The sequence below is a fragment of the Phaethon aethereus genome, assembly GCF_964289735.1.
Source record: "Phaethon aethereus genome assembly, chromosome: 9".
Taxonomy (NCBI): domain Eukaryota; kingdom Metazoa; phylum Chordata; class Aves; order Phaethontiformes; family Phaethontidae; genus Phaethon; species Phaethon aethereus.
Genome location: NC_138585.1, coordinates 15,399,161 through 15,411,656, shown reverse-complemented (window position 1 = coordinate 15,411,656; position 12,496 = coordinate 15,399,161). Strand labels below are relative to the sequence as shown.

Genomic DNA, 12,496 nt, shown 5'->3' with positions numbered 1-12,496 from the left:
TTAATACAAATCCTTCACCACAACCTCAGCACCTGATTTTCTAAATGAGGTCATATATGCACCACTGAACAAAAACATCTTTCCTTTAGAGGGGTGTGGAGCAGTCTCAAAAGATCCTACAACAGGAACAGGAGAGTTGAGATACGACATTTTAGAACAGAAAAAGCGTGTGGCCTAACAGACTATGCAGTAAAGCAAGAACCAACTTTGTTATTTCTAGATTCCAATGCAAGTGTTCCCTAGATTTCTGGATGAAATCTTTTATGAACTCTTACTCCATCAGTGGGTAGAAGAAATTCCGCATGGTCTGACCGCAAGCCACAGTAGAGAAGATCTAAGCAGACCGACAACATCCCACACATAAACCTCTACATTTCATCTAAATCTGGGCCTTAGAAATGTGTCATTGGACAAAAAAAAAAAAAAAAAATTCTTTCTCTGCCAGTTCCTTATGGCTATCCCAGCAGGATTTCTAGCTTTAGCCATGTCTTGTATTTTTCCCTTGATTTCTGTCCCAAACTGCTTCCTTCAACTGCTTGGCATTGCCCGACGCTGCCAAATTACATCAGTATGCAGACTGTGGCCAGGATGCATTCCTTAAACTAATGTGTCCCAATTTTGCTTAGGGATCCCTTCAGTATAAAATGAGATTACTTGCTAGAACTGCCTAACTGGGTCAGGTTGTAATCTCTCTCCGAGGCTGAACTGTACTTGATCTTGACACCACTTGATCAACACCCAATGACAGAGCAACTATTTGCCTCCACTATTTAAATACTTTCTGAGGCTAGACTCTCAAAGACAGGCTTCCTTTCCCAGCTTCAGTCTCAGAGGATTGCATCCTATCATGAACAGCAGCAACACCATGATGTTCCACTATTCTGGTACCACCCCACCTTTCAAAGATTGCTGAAGCACACGAGACAAGGAAGACTTCTGATAGTACTGAGGTCCCATTAAGTATCATTATATTCAGAAACTTGTGCAGGTATGTGTAAATTTGGGGGTAGCTCAGAATGGAACATAGGTCTAAGGTGTCCTGACTCGGTGTTTTAGCTACAGAGTGATTTTCTTAGAGTGAAATGGATGCCACCCACCTCCTCTTTACAAGCTGAAGCCACCCAGTGCTGTGCAAACTTCTGCCCACAGCCCTAAACATGAGTGGGTGGAAGTAGCTACCGCTGCTTTTTCAAAGACACAGATATTATGAACCTTAAAGTAATTAATCACCCCCACTCAGTGGCATGCAAATTGTACTTTCGACACCAGCATGCTCCTAACAAAATACATCAACAACCTTCTAATTAAATGCTTTAAATTAGATTAAAATAATACTGTCTGACAAGTGAAATATAATGCATTAACAGGATTGGCGTAACTTCCTTAGCATCAAGTGTTTATTAAAAGCTCAAAAGTCAAATATGTTGGGGAGAAAAGAATCTATCTTCCTCAAGCTAAATGCTACAGCACATGTTGATTCCCTTACAACCAGAAAGTCACTGAAATGGTGCTTTGAAAGAACTGCAGAAAGTTTATCTAATGCAGAAGTACATGATCAGGGACCTGTCAGGTTGGCTGAAGTACTAAGGTGCAGATTAATCCACTCAATCCAGGACAACTCCTATTTGCAGCAAAAGGGAAAGCAACAGCATGGTAGAAATGAAAGCAAACAGTGGAGTTCTCTTTATTAAAGGGAGCAAAATCCATAGCAGCATCTGTCAATTGGAACATCAGCTACTGCCGAAGATCTATTTTGCATGTCTCATAAGCTGCCTTCCAGTTGCATTAGAAAAAAAAGAAGTCAACCCTCATATTTTTGTTAGTCAGACAGTAAGACAGGTTTGTGCTAACAGAAGTCATAAACCCTCACTGGGTATAAAAACCATAGTTAGGATGGGGAACATATGAAGTATGGTTGCAAGTTCCAATAAAGTTCAGTCTCCTGAACTCACACCACACTACTAGTGACCAGAACATGACTTGGGCAAATAACTTGAGACATCCACCTAAAGATCATTTTTCAGCTTTCTCACTCTTGTTGACGTGCAGGCACACTCCTCTTTTCTCAATATGGGACATTTTGTGAGTACAACATCCAAAGCTGCCTTCTGCTTTAGCTCCCATGATAGGTGCTTTGCTTTTCCAAGGAAAAAAGCAGATACCCTTCTTTGCTTCCCCAGAACTTCAGCCACTCTACTGCTTGCTTCATACCCCAAAGACAGGCAAGTTAAAGAAAGTCTAAATGTAATACAGTATGTTGTGCAGATGAATGGACTGTTAGTGTCAGGGAATTTTATCTCCTTGTTCAGAGGACAGCAGGGAAAGCTATCGATGGGCAGAATTAACGGTGTTCTTTTAGGATATGGAACTTAACCCATCCCAGCTGTAAGTTGCTAAGGGAAAACCTGGCTCGGGAAGTATGTCACCCTACATAATGCATTCAATTCTTAAGGCTCTCTTTTCATAGGAAATGAGCTACAGCTCTTGCTTCTCCAGTTAGTTTCATACACTAGCATCACCCAGCCATAGGTAATGGACTCAGTGGCAGGTCATATTTCTTAGACTCAAAGAGAGCTGAGAGGTCTAGTCAGAGTCTCCACCTGCAGCTGCCACCACAGAGTGTGGTGCCACACAGATATACCTGGAGGTGCAGTTGTCCTCTCAGTTACTGTTCACAGTGCCACATTGAAGCAGCCCTGGCAACTAAAGCCCCCTTGACTGAAGGTCTCTAATCTCTTGGTCTTAACCACATTTCTTCCCGGCGTTTTCTCACCTAACTGATATTGTAGAGTACAAACAGCTAGAGTCTGATCTGGACAGAGGAGGGAACACGGGGAAGAGTTTCAGAGATGTGCCTGGGAAAAACATCTTTGCAGCAAAAGGACTGGGATGTGCACAGGGGCAAGACTGTACATGTCAAGGTCCAAGAAAAGATGCAAAAGTTTTAGCTGTATGGGAGATGGTTAAAGCCAGCAGGAACCCGACATTTGTCAAATAAAAATTAAGAAAGACAATCCTAACTATCCAAAAGACTTGCACGTCTTGGAGATTCCCTTTGAGAAGTCCAGGCAGGACTATTATATCCCGAGTCTCCTCTAAACTGGACTCTGCCTACAGGCTGTTCTGGGACTTCGAGTACACATCCACCATATAAATCACCAAAGCTATAATAAAACATGTCCTCCAGCCTTCCTGAGCAATGCTGTATTTGTCTTTAATTTAGCTTCACCTACAAAAATAGCCAGTTGCCTACAAGAAAGCTGAACAACTGGTTTCTGATTAGAATTACTCCAAACATTTTAGCATTCATGCAAAGTCATGTGGAAGAAAAAAGGAAAAGTCAAAAACCCAACAACTCACGTATCCTGGTTACCATCCTCCAGTATAATTATAAAATTGCCCTTAAAACATAATTGCATAATTGGGCTTGGCAAGTATTCACCCAAATCTTTTACAAATATTTCCACAGACTGAAGGAACAGGCGGTGGGCAGTCTGACAAGCCTGCCATGAGAATTTGTGCCCTTAGGACGTGTTCCTAGCTATTACACTAAATACTTTGCATCACAGCCTAATGTTTCAAAACAGTAGTTGGGCAAGTGAAGTACCAGCATCTTAAAACAAATCGCGAGAAAGATTTTCAAGCTATTTTCACTGTACATATATATGGAGCAGCAATCCCTTTGAACAAAGAGACAGAGGAAGCTACTGAGCCTTTTTAACTAGTTACACAGAAAGAATCCCCGGTTACATGAAATTGGTTGACTTCTGGTAGCTATAACCAAATAGAAGCTACCAATGCCTTGCTAGGTTATCTTAACAGCATAGCACCCGTCCCTTAAGAAAAAAACCACAAAACCCCCACAACCTCAAATGCAAATACAGAAACATGTGGCCTGCAGGGAGAGGAGACCCAACAGACGCCAGAAATGAAATCTGCAATACAGTAAGGTTGTTTTTAACAGCTGTGCATTATGCATTCAGCAGCACAGGGAATGTCAGCAGGGAGCCTTTATTAACATAGGCCTCTGAGTACAGTGTGCTCCTATCATGATTGGCCTCTCTTGAGAAAAGAAGCACACACACAAAAGACTTAACCCTAGAGAGATCGCTCCAATCCTGTTGCTATTTCATCAGCTCAACACCACAACAGAAACCAGAGAATTTCCATGATGAATCACAGGCAAACAGGTAACACTTACAACAATGCCTGAAATCAAATCCACAATAGAAGGTTTCATCAGCAAGTTATGCCAGGTGGGGAAAGGGAGAAAAAATGCTGCACAAAAACACACAACAGAGCCACACAACCATTGTGTGTGCTTTTCTGTTATACAGACCTCAGGTACAGGGGAAAACCGTGAAATGCTCCTCTTGTAGAAGATGCTAATAAAAGCAAGCTGTTGTCAGGACACATGTGTTCTCAGCACAGCAATCTGCACCTCCACAGCACATGTTTTTTGGGCCTGTCAGTCCAAGAAACAGCTGGAAGCCTTGCTACAGATGCAGGGGCCCAGCAGGGTAACTCACTCCATTTGGGAAGCTGGTATTGGCAGCAGAAATCTTTTGCTGATGCCAGCTCTGCCTCCACTATGAGCCTTACCTCTATCACAAACACTTAGCACACTCAGCGCGCCACCGGGCAGACACCAGAAAAAGGGAATAGGCGCACCACCTCTCCTGTATCGGGTGCTGATGCAAGCTCTCTAGAGATCTTGTCAACAGCTCTAAGTTGCAGCTGGCTGCAAATCCTCGAAGCGTGGCCTGTCCTGATGGGCAGCTCCAGTCCTCTCTGCAGAAGTGAGATGCAACCACTGAAGTGACAAAAAGATACACTAGAGGCCTTAAAAAAAAAAAAAAAAAGAAAAAAAATGCCACTTTAGCACGAATTTAAACCAGTCCTTCCCCTGATTTGGGGGCGGAGAGGTCAATGAGAGGAAAGAGAATGGCATGAAACTTCCTGAGCATTCCTCTTCTGACTCTACAGAGAAGAAAAAGACTCATGATAGGAAAGGGAAACAAAATACCAACCTGAAGAGCTTGAAAACTGCGCTAGATGACTGAATGCCAGTGTGTGCCTGGAGTGGAGGAAAGAGCCCTGTATCGTCTGTATCTATTCATACCTCTTTGCTCTTTTCTTCTCCTGTTGTTAAGTAAAGCACAAGAGTCAGTATCCCATGATCTGGTTTGAGGCAGCATTAGCACTAGAAATTTCAAGGGACTGTTTAATATGTAATGTTCTAGTTCCCAAGAGCATGCTATATGGCTTTTTTTAAGCCTAGCACATCTGTGCATTACAACACTTCTTTATTTAGGTGCTGAACAGAAAGAGACAGGTAATGTTTATTAAAGAAGTCTTCTGGAAGTACTTGTACTGCAGGAACAATACGCTCTAGGCGAGGGACCCAGGTTTTGTAATATGAGTGCTATGCACCTCTCATCACAATAGCAACAAGTGCTTTAAAAATCAAAATATCATTGACTGTAATATCATCACTTGATAGAAATACTCCGTCACCACTCTCTAAGCACAAAAAACCCCAAAACCGAGTCACAGGAAGAGTAAGTAATTAGCTCCTTTCATGACTGGCAGGCAGAGGCTTGGTCTCTCAGTCACTCCCAGATAGCCAGCTGCCCAGCACACAAGACTCTCTTTTCTCCACTCATTTTCTTGATTAATACAGCCTTCCCCTCCTTATACCTGTGTCAAAGAGACAAGTAATGATCAGGCACAGCTCAGTGCAAGTACAAGAAGCTACCCAGCAAAGGCACCAAAAGACACCTGTTGTTTCAGTGTAGGGTGTCAGCAAGACCATATGGTCTTGGTGACTATGAATGGGATGCCCAGGAATCGCACGCATTCAGAAGATACTCACTTCCCCCACCACATAGGTAGGTCATTTACAGGCCTATTCTAATGCTTACGGCACAAGATTTTGTACAAAGGCATAATAAACAGTACCTCTCCCTAATTTTTCATAGCCCAACTCTTGAGATCTCCCAGAGTTCAGCTGCTAATAGCCAGGGCAAGACAACACAGACGAAAAAGAGTTAATATAAATGGAAAGAAAAGATCTGACCTAGAGGGCAAGCCATGCAGAGTACAAACATCTGAGAATCCGCACAAAGTCTCCTCGCCTATCATTCATCTACCAATTACGCACCAATGTAATTAAATCAGGAAAGCTACGTTTAATTTTCCTATCATCGCCCGATGAGATAAGAGCAGTACGTATGGGAGGGATCAGGCACAGGGGAAGGAGCTATTTATTAATAAGTTAAATCCTTTTAGATTTAAGAGCCTCGCTGGGTAAGAAAGGTCTGATCCACAAACATAACTTCTGGGTCTAATGAAGACAAATGAGACACCCCATCCCCATTTCTGTCCTGGGCTTGGTCCTTAAGTCTCTTTTTTTTTTTTTCAGAAACAAGTCTCATTGAAAATTGCCAGTCATAACTTAAATAGCTTTTGTTTAAACCCCATTTTAGGCTATACATTTAAAACTCATCTCATTACATTTATAAATTATTATTTACACAGTTATAGAAATGTATAGATACCATAAATCTCTACATTTAGAACACTCATCTCCCAGCCATTATATTAACAAAGACAGTCACATTAATTTATGCTATTTCTAAACAGCCTAAGGCTCCTTGTTTTCATGAACAGCAATGCATTAGGGTACATTTGCAGAAATACAAGGCACACTCCAGCCTGTTCTTCTGTCTTTCTTCTCTTGCCTTCTCCCGATGAGGCAAGAAGAAATGCTGTGGTCCCTGGCCCCTTGCAAAGACTAGTAAGGCTTAGACAGGATCATACAAAGCTTTCCCTACTTCCTAGCCTCACAACACAGAACTGCTGCTCTGGCTGTTTTCTCTCCACTCTTCTCTGCTGTTTTCTTCTCCACTCTTCCATCCAGCCCTGCTTCCTCAGTCAGTTATTTAAAGCCCTGATTGAAAAATGTGTCAGATCATAATAGTGGATGACTTCCACAGGATCAGGTTTTCAATAACAAAAATCCTACAGGCTTTGAAGCAACCATGGCTTCACCACATCATTTTTTTTTAAACAGGAAGGGAAAATATTTATAACAGCAACTATAAATACACATGCTACTGACTTTTCAACTTGTTGTCCTTGTTCTCAAGCTAAATTTAGTCTGCTATATCCTGTCCAGCCCTTGGTGAAAAAGCAATACACACTCAAAATTGTGCAAATCTCACAGCAGACAATTATACTTATCCAGGTACCTTACAAGATAACCATATGGACAGGTAGATTCTCATTTAGTGAGTGTAGGTATGTTTATGGCTATAGAGGAAGTGGTCTATTATAGTGATTACCCCCTGATACAGAAAATAATTATTATTGCAATAGGATAGCTCTATGCTTCTGAATGAGAAAAGTAATGTAGGTTATTCACAGTGTACATGTAGTCCATGTACTTGGTTTGTACCAAATAGGCTTCGAGGGCGTATGTGCACCTCTGAGCCACAAAGAACCACTCACTGGCCACACCTGCTGTTTACCCATGTCCTTATTTTACATGCAGAAATGTTTGAGATATTGATTCAAACCTGGATGACTGATTTCAAGGTTCAACCTGCATGTTAAAGAGCATCCTTTCATATCTTGAAGGCTCCCATTCGTGTGAGTGATTTCTTAATCAAAACAAGGTAAATATTTATCAGGAACTGACTACCTAGAGAATCACAATTGTTAGTCATTCCACTGGTAATCTTAAGAATCCTTAGTCATGCCAGAGCCCAGGTGATTTCTGCAAGGGCCAACATACATATTTCACCCTGGTTTAAGGATCCCTGCCCGCGATTCAAAGTTTCACGCAGATGAGGACTCCCCCGCCACAATCTGACTTGCTCCACTCGTAGCAAGTTTTGCAACCTAAGCAAGAAACGCAGTTCAGAGGATGCTCCTGTGTAGGCACTAAAATAAGCGGTCCAGAAAAAACAACTGTGTTTCCTAAAGCCTTGATAGTTGGTGGGGAAAACAATAAAGGGTCGGGCTCGCCTCGCCTCCAGCCCTGCTGGCTCGGCGTGTTTCTCCGGCACCGGCCAGCTCTGCGACCTAACCTTTCCTCTGTGCTTATAAATACACCGCTGCTAAAGGCTAGGTGGACAGGACAGGAAAAAATAGGTTCCTGGGGGTGGGACCCGCCCTGAGGCCGAAGACCCCCAGCCTGGTGCACCCGCGGCGCGGGGAAGGAGTCCGCCGGTGCCGCGCCGCCGGGGAGCCCTGCCCCGGGGTCCCCGGCCAGCACCGCCACGGCCCCTGCCCCGCACGGTCCCTGCCCTACCCAGCATGGAGAAGATGAAGTCCTTCGCCGTGTGGATTTCCAGGGCTCGCTGGTCGTCGTACTCCCTCTGGTCGTGCTTGGTGAATTCCTGGATGAGTTTATTCAATTCCTCCACCCTGGCTCCCGATCGGAAATCCAGCTCCGGGAAGGGAGGCTTGCTGTTGGTGCCGGCAGACCCTGCCTTGCTGGCGAGAGGCGCCGCCATCTTCAGGCAAAAGAAAAAAAAAAAAAAAAAAAAAAAGAAAGGGAGAGAGAAGGGGGGGGGGAAAGGAGGGGTTTGCAACGTTGCAATGGCAGAATGCGAGCGGCGCCGCGGAGCAGCGGCCAGCCCGGGCGCGGGGGCTGCCTGCGCGCCGCGGAGCGGAGCGGGGCCGGGCGCCGCGATCAACAAGCGGCCGCGGTGGCTGCGCCCCCGCCCGCGGCACCGCGGAGCCACCGCCCGCCGCCGCGCCGGGGGGCCGGGTCGGAGCCGAGCGGAGCGGGGCCGCCTGCTGCCGGGGCCGGGGCGGCGGGGGGGCTTGCTCCGCCGCCACCGTCACGGCGGGCGGGTGCTGAGGCTGGAGCCAGACCTCTGGCTCGGCATAAAATTCCTTTTTTTTTTTTTTAAATTGAAATTTAATTTTAAACTTCAGCAAAAGCCTTGTCCTGCAAGTGGATTAATAACCGGCTGGGAACTCTGGTCCTCCCACATGTTCCCGAGGCATTCGGCGTTGATTCCTTTTTTGCTCCATAAGCCATCATGAAGATTGTTTTTTATATATATATATGAAGAAATTTTATCATATGTCTTAGAAGCAATGACCAAGGTAGAGCATCCTCACTGCTGCATTTGAGACCAATCCTGCTCCTCGGAGCTACACAGACAAAGGGTAGGAGGGGAAATGGGATCTTGGAAGATTTGCCTGAAGTCAAGCAGCCTGTGGCAAGGAGCCCAGACCTCTGATCTCCATCCATTCCCCCATCACCAAGACTACATGCTTTTCTTCTCTCTATATTTTTAATGCCTTCTAACTTTTCAACGTGGAGTGTTTTTCTCCCTTTAGCCTGATCTTCTGTGCCTTGTCCCATCATTGAACATTATATAGCACAATCCATTATGTACCGTAGTGCATCCACTGGAAGAACTGTCTTCCTGCCCAGGAAGCATACAAATATATTGCGTTAGCCTTCTACAGGGCATTTCAGATGCTATGGCACTGATGCAAACTGCTTGGATATGTATTATCCTCTAAAGATTCTTGGCAGGAAACAAAGCTTTCAGCTCAATCCCAGACTACGGTAAAATGTGTTTACCAAAATTAGCCATGAGGCATTCAGAGAAAAAACAGGAAGGTGAAACTAAGCTTTGTGTGAAGAGGTTACAGGCTGGTTTCCCTGATGCATAGTAAACAGAGATGCTAGTGTTTAGACCTGAGCTCAGGGATGTGGCTTGGTTCCTCTGGACCACTAATCTTGATCAGAAATGGGAGTTCAGCACCTCTTGCAGTGGGACTTTATCTGAAACAAGAATGAAAATCAGGGGTAGGTTTGGACCCTGTAACAGCAACCACAGCCTATTCAAAGGAGAACGGCTGATGCCTCTGGCTTTGTCCTGTAACTACTTACACAGCTTTTGAGGGCACTGATATGCTCATTATCTAAGAAATGATGTCCCAAAGGTAAAGGTAGGAGCGTGTGCATGTGCATGCACATGCCCTCTGCTGGGTACACAGGCCCTGTTGTGTCCAGATACTGCTCACAGCCGACTCTGGCACACATCGACTTCATTCACCACCTGAGCCTTGGGGATCAGCTGCATTGTCACATGAACCTCTGACTGGCACCACGCTTGACTTGGACCAAGCACCTCCCCTTCGTTGCCCTCCCCAGTATTTTATTTACAAATAAAAACGATTAACTGATAACATTAACATAATGTAGGATCAGACTTGCAGAAGAGCAACTAGCAGCGTTCAGTGTTGGTGGCCTGCCGTACAGGATTAGTTCTGCTAACCTGGCTCAGCCCACGCCCTCCCATGGTAGCCTGCTGTGGTCACTGCATGTCTAAGCACCCAGAACCTCTTGCCTCCTGCCCCTCTCGGGGTCTGAGCACCCTGCTGCCATTTCTCTGCAGTGTGTTTTTGTCTGGGGTGGCAATCTCATACAGGCGGACAGCTCCCTCTTGTGATAACACCGCTCCCACAGAAGTCACAGTAGCTCCTGAACCCCAAACCACTTCAAGACCTTTTGTTTTGCCCTATCCGTCTTCGAACATCTGTAAGTCCCTTGTGGGCCTGCCATAACCACTTCTAGTTGCACGGGTATCCTTGTTTCACTTTTGCAAAGTGGTGCAAACTGCTAGCAGCTATGACATACACATCACTGGCACCACTTGGCAAAGTAGCTGGACCTTTTGATACCAGCTACACTTTTCATCCCCAACCCCTTTTGCCTCATCTTTTTCAAGCTGATGTTCTCCATATGCTTCATGGACTGGGTAGCTTTCTTTCCTAACCATACCTTATTTGCTGCATCGTATTTTAACACTTCAGGAGTTTTTCCATGAGTATTTTGTCTCAGATTCTGTCTTTCAGAGTGTCTCCAAATGGTCACACTGACTCTCCACCCACATCAAGCACAGACTTACATTATCATTTTTCCCCCTCTTCATTCAAAATGTTTAAATCCCATTGAGAAACAGCTTCATAACGAGCTTTGATTGCTTGAATTCACTAAAAAACACCTACTGGAAACATAAAGTGCTTCAGAAACAGCTAATGCCAGAAGCAATGAAGATTTCAGTTTGATTGCCTTTTTTAATGGCACCTCTGCTTGAAGTTATAGTCACCTTCATATTTGCAGAAAGTTTCTGTTAGATCAGGGTGTTAACTGATCCATGCTTCTTCCTCATCTGGAATTTGTTTTATTCCTGGTACCATGCATTATTCAGAAATTGCTTGGAACCAAGCACCAAGAATGTGCTTCATTTAGTGTCTGAGCTCAAACCGACACTATTCACCAAGAGCAGCATCGAGCAAGCAGTTTTAGTTTTCTTCAAGAGTCTCTGACAGGTAACACACCTCTCCTCCCCACCTCACTGGTAAGAGAAATTCTCCTTCATGAAAATCATTTGTACTTGCAAAAGACGGAGCCTTTTTACTGCCTCCTCTGGAAACCTTTGAATGGGCTTGGGTGCCTCAGTGGCAAGTGGGATCTGCCACACTGTCATATGCTTATTTAATACCCTTGAAACTGCATCAGCTTGCGATTTTACCTCATCACATCAGTGCAATTTAAGATGTCTGAGTAAATACACAGTTAATTCAAGTTTTACGTAAATCAAGCACTGGGGATTACTTGAGCAAATACATGAGAATGAGATTGCAAGCACGGTTGGCCAGTTTTTCTACCAAATCTTTTTTCTTTCTGAAATGGAACTCTCTGTGGAAACATTGCAGCATCCTCAAAGCTCCTCCTGTGAGCATTATTTGAGGCGTAGGAGGAATCTATGGCCTCTGCCATACTGGGCCCAAAACTTACCCGTGAGGATATTCACCTTATTCAGGATAGGGATTGAACACCGTGACTACTAAACTGTTTCTCACCTTCACTGGAATCTGTGCCCTCCCTCTCACATGCACTCTTCCTTTCTCCCGTGTCTTTTCTCTTTCCTTCAAAGCATCTTCCTCTTTTTCTCCTGCAAAATAGACTCCCTCTTCTTTTTCTCCTGCAGAACAGGGAGCCTCTTTTCTGCTCAGTGCCACTTCCAGCATTTAGAAATAGAACAGGCCACAGAGAAATGAAGCAAAAGAGAAGAAATAACTGTTCTCACTTCTGTAGCATGACCTGAGACCTCAAAATGTTTTTCACACTTGAATAGGCTGTCTTAAAAAACTGCTGGATAGCAAGTGAGTATTAATACCGCCATCCTAAGCTGGCCAAACAGTTCTGCAGTAGCTATGAAGAGGAATTGGCCCTGTACACCAAGGGAGAAAGACCAGACAACTGGGGGCCTGATGCTCAGTGGACCTCATTTAGGTGTTGCAAACTGGTAGGGGGAATTAATTGGAACAAGATCCAGAAATAAGATGGAGCCTCAGATACGTTATCTTAGGATATTTCACTGCAGTTGGTAGTTAAGAGTATGACACAGAATGAGCTAGATTCATCCCTCATTTCATAGAAATTATACCCAGATTT

General features: G+C 44.4%; 1 protein-coding gene across 1 annotated transcript in view; it reads right to left on the bottom strand.

Annotated features, from left to right (window-relative positions):
• Positions 1–9,246, bottom strand: part of MB21D2 (Mab-21 domain containing 2) — a 60,765-nt gene extending 51,519 nt beyond the window's left edge. Inside the window, exon 1 of the mRNA XM_082003715.1 lies at positions 8,318–9,246. Within this exon, the coding sequence (XP_081859841.1) occupies positions 8,318–8,522 (205 nt within the window). The 5' untranslated portion in view covers positions 8,523–9,246. The remainder of the gene's footprint in view (positions 1–8,317) is intronic.
• Positions 9,247–12,496: the final 3,250 nt, after the last annotated feature.